Raw genomic sequence first — 841 nt, 5'->3', positions numbered from 1 at the left:
CCCACACTGGAGAGAAGCCATTTGCTTGCATCATTTGCAACAAAACATTTTCCCAGTCAGGGGGGCTTCAAGTGCATCTCCGCACCCACACTGGAAAGAAGCCACTTGCTTGCAGCGTTTGCAACAAAACCTTTTCCACCTTCAGTGTCCTTAAAGAGCATCTCGGTACCCACACTGCTGAAAAACCATTTGAGTGCAGTGTTTGCAACAAGACATACGCCCGGTCATGGCACCTTAAAGTGCATTTCCGCACTCACACTGGAGAAAAGCCATTTGAGTGCAGCGTGTGCAACAAAACATTTGCCACCCCTGGTCAGCTTAAACTGCATCTCTACACTCACACTGGAGGAAAGCCATTTGAGTGCAGCGTTTGCAACAAAACATTTGGCACCTCTAGTAAACTTAAACAGCATCTCCGCACCCACACTGGAGAAAAGCCATACGAGTGCAGCGTTTGCAACAAAACCGTTTCCTCCTCCAGTGATCTAAAAGTGCATCTCCGCACCCACACTGGAGAAAAGCCATTTGAGTGCAGTGTCTGCAACAAGACATATGCATCTCCGCACCCACACTGGAGAAAAGCCATACGAGTGCAGCGTTTGCAACAAAACCGTTTCCTCCTCCAGTGATCTAAAAGTGCATCTCCGCACCCACACTGGAGAAAAGCCATTTGAGTGCAGTGTCTGCAACAAGACATATGCCCGGTCAGGGCATCTTAAAGTGCATTTTCGCACTCACACTGGTGAAAAGCCATTTGAGTGCAGCGTTTGCAACAAAACATTTGCCACCTCTAGTGAACTTAAACAGCATCTCCGCACCCACACTGGAGAAAAGTCATTTG

At 48.2% G+C, this 841-nt stretch overlaps 1 protein-coding gene across 1 annotated transcript in view; it reads left to right on the top strand.

Annotated features, from left to right (window-relative positions):
• The window catches only part of LOC113205293 (zinc finger protein 26-like), a 45356-nt gene extending 44727 nt beyond the window's left edge, over positions 1-629 (top strand). Inside the window, exon 5 of the mRNA XM_052273782.1 lies at positions 3-629. Coding sequence (XP_052129742.1) covers positions 3-629 — 627 coding nt within the window. The remainder of the gene's footprint in view (positions 1-2) is intronic.
• Positions 630-841: the final 212 nt, after the last annotated feature.

Source organism: Frankliniella occidentalis, unplaced genomic scaffold (assembly GCF_000697945.3).
Source record: "Frankliniella occidentalis isolate FOCC.00 unplaced genomic scaffold, Focc_3.1 Scaffold300, whole genome shotgun sequence".
Lineage (NCBI taxonomy): Eukaryota > Metazoa > Arthropoda > Insecta > Thysanoptera > Thripidae > Frankliniella > Frankliniella occidentalis.
Note: the sequence above shows the minus strand (reverse complement) of the source record. Positions and strands in the feature narration are given on the sequence as shown.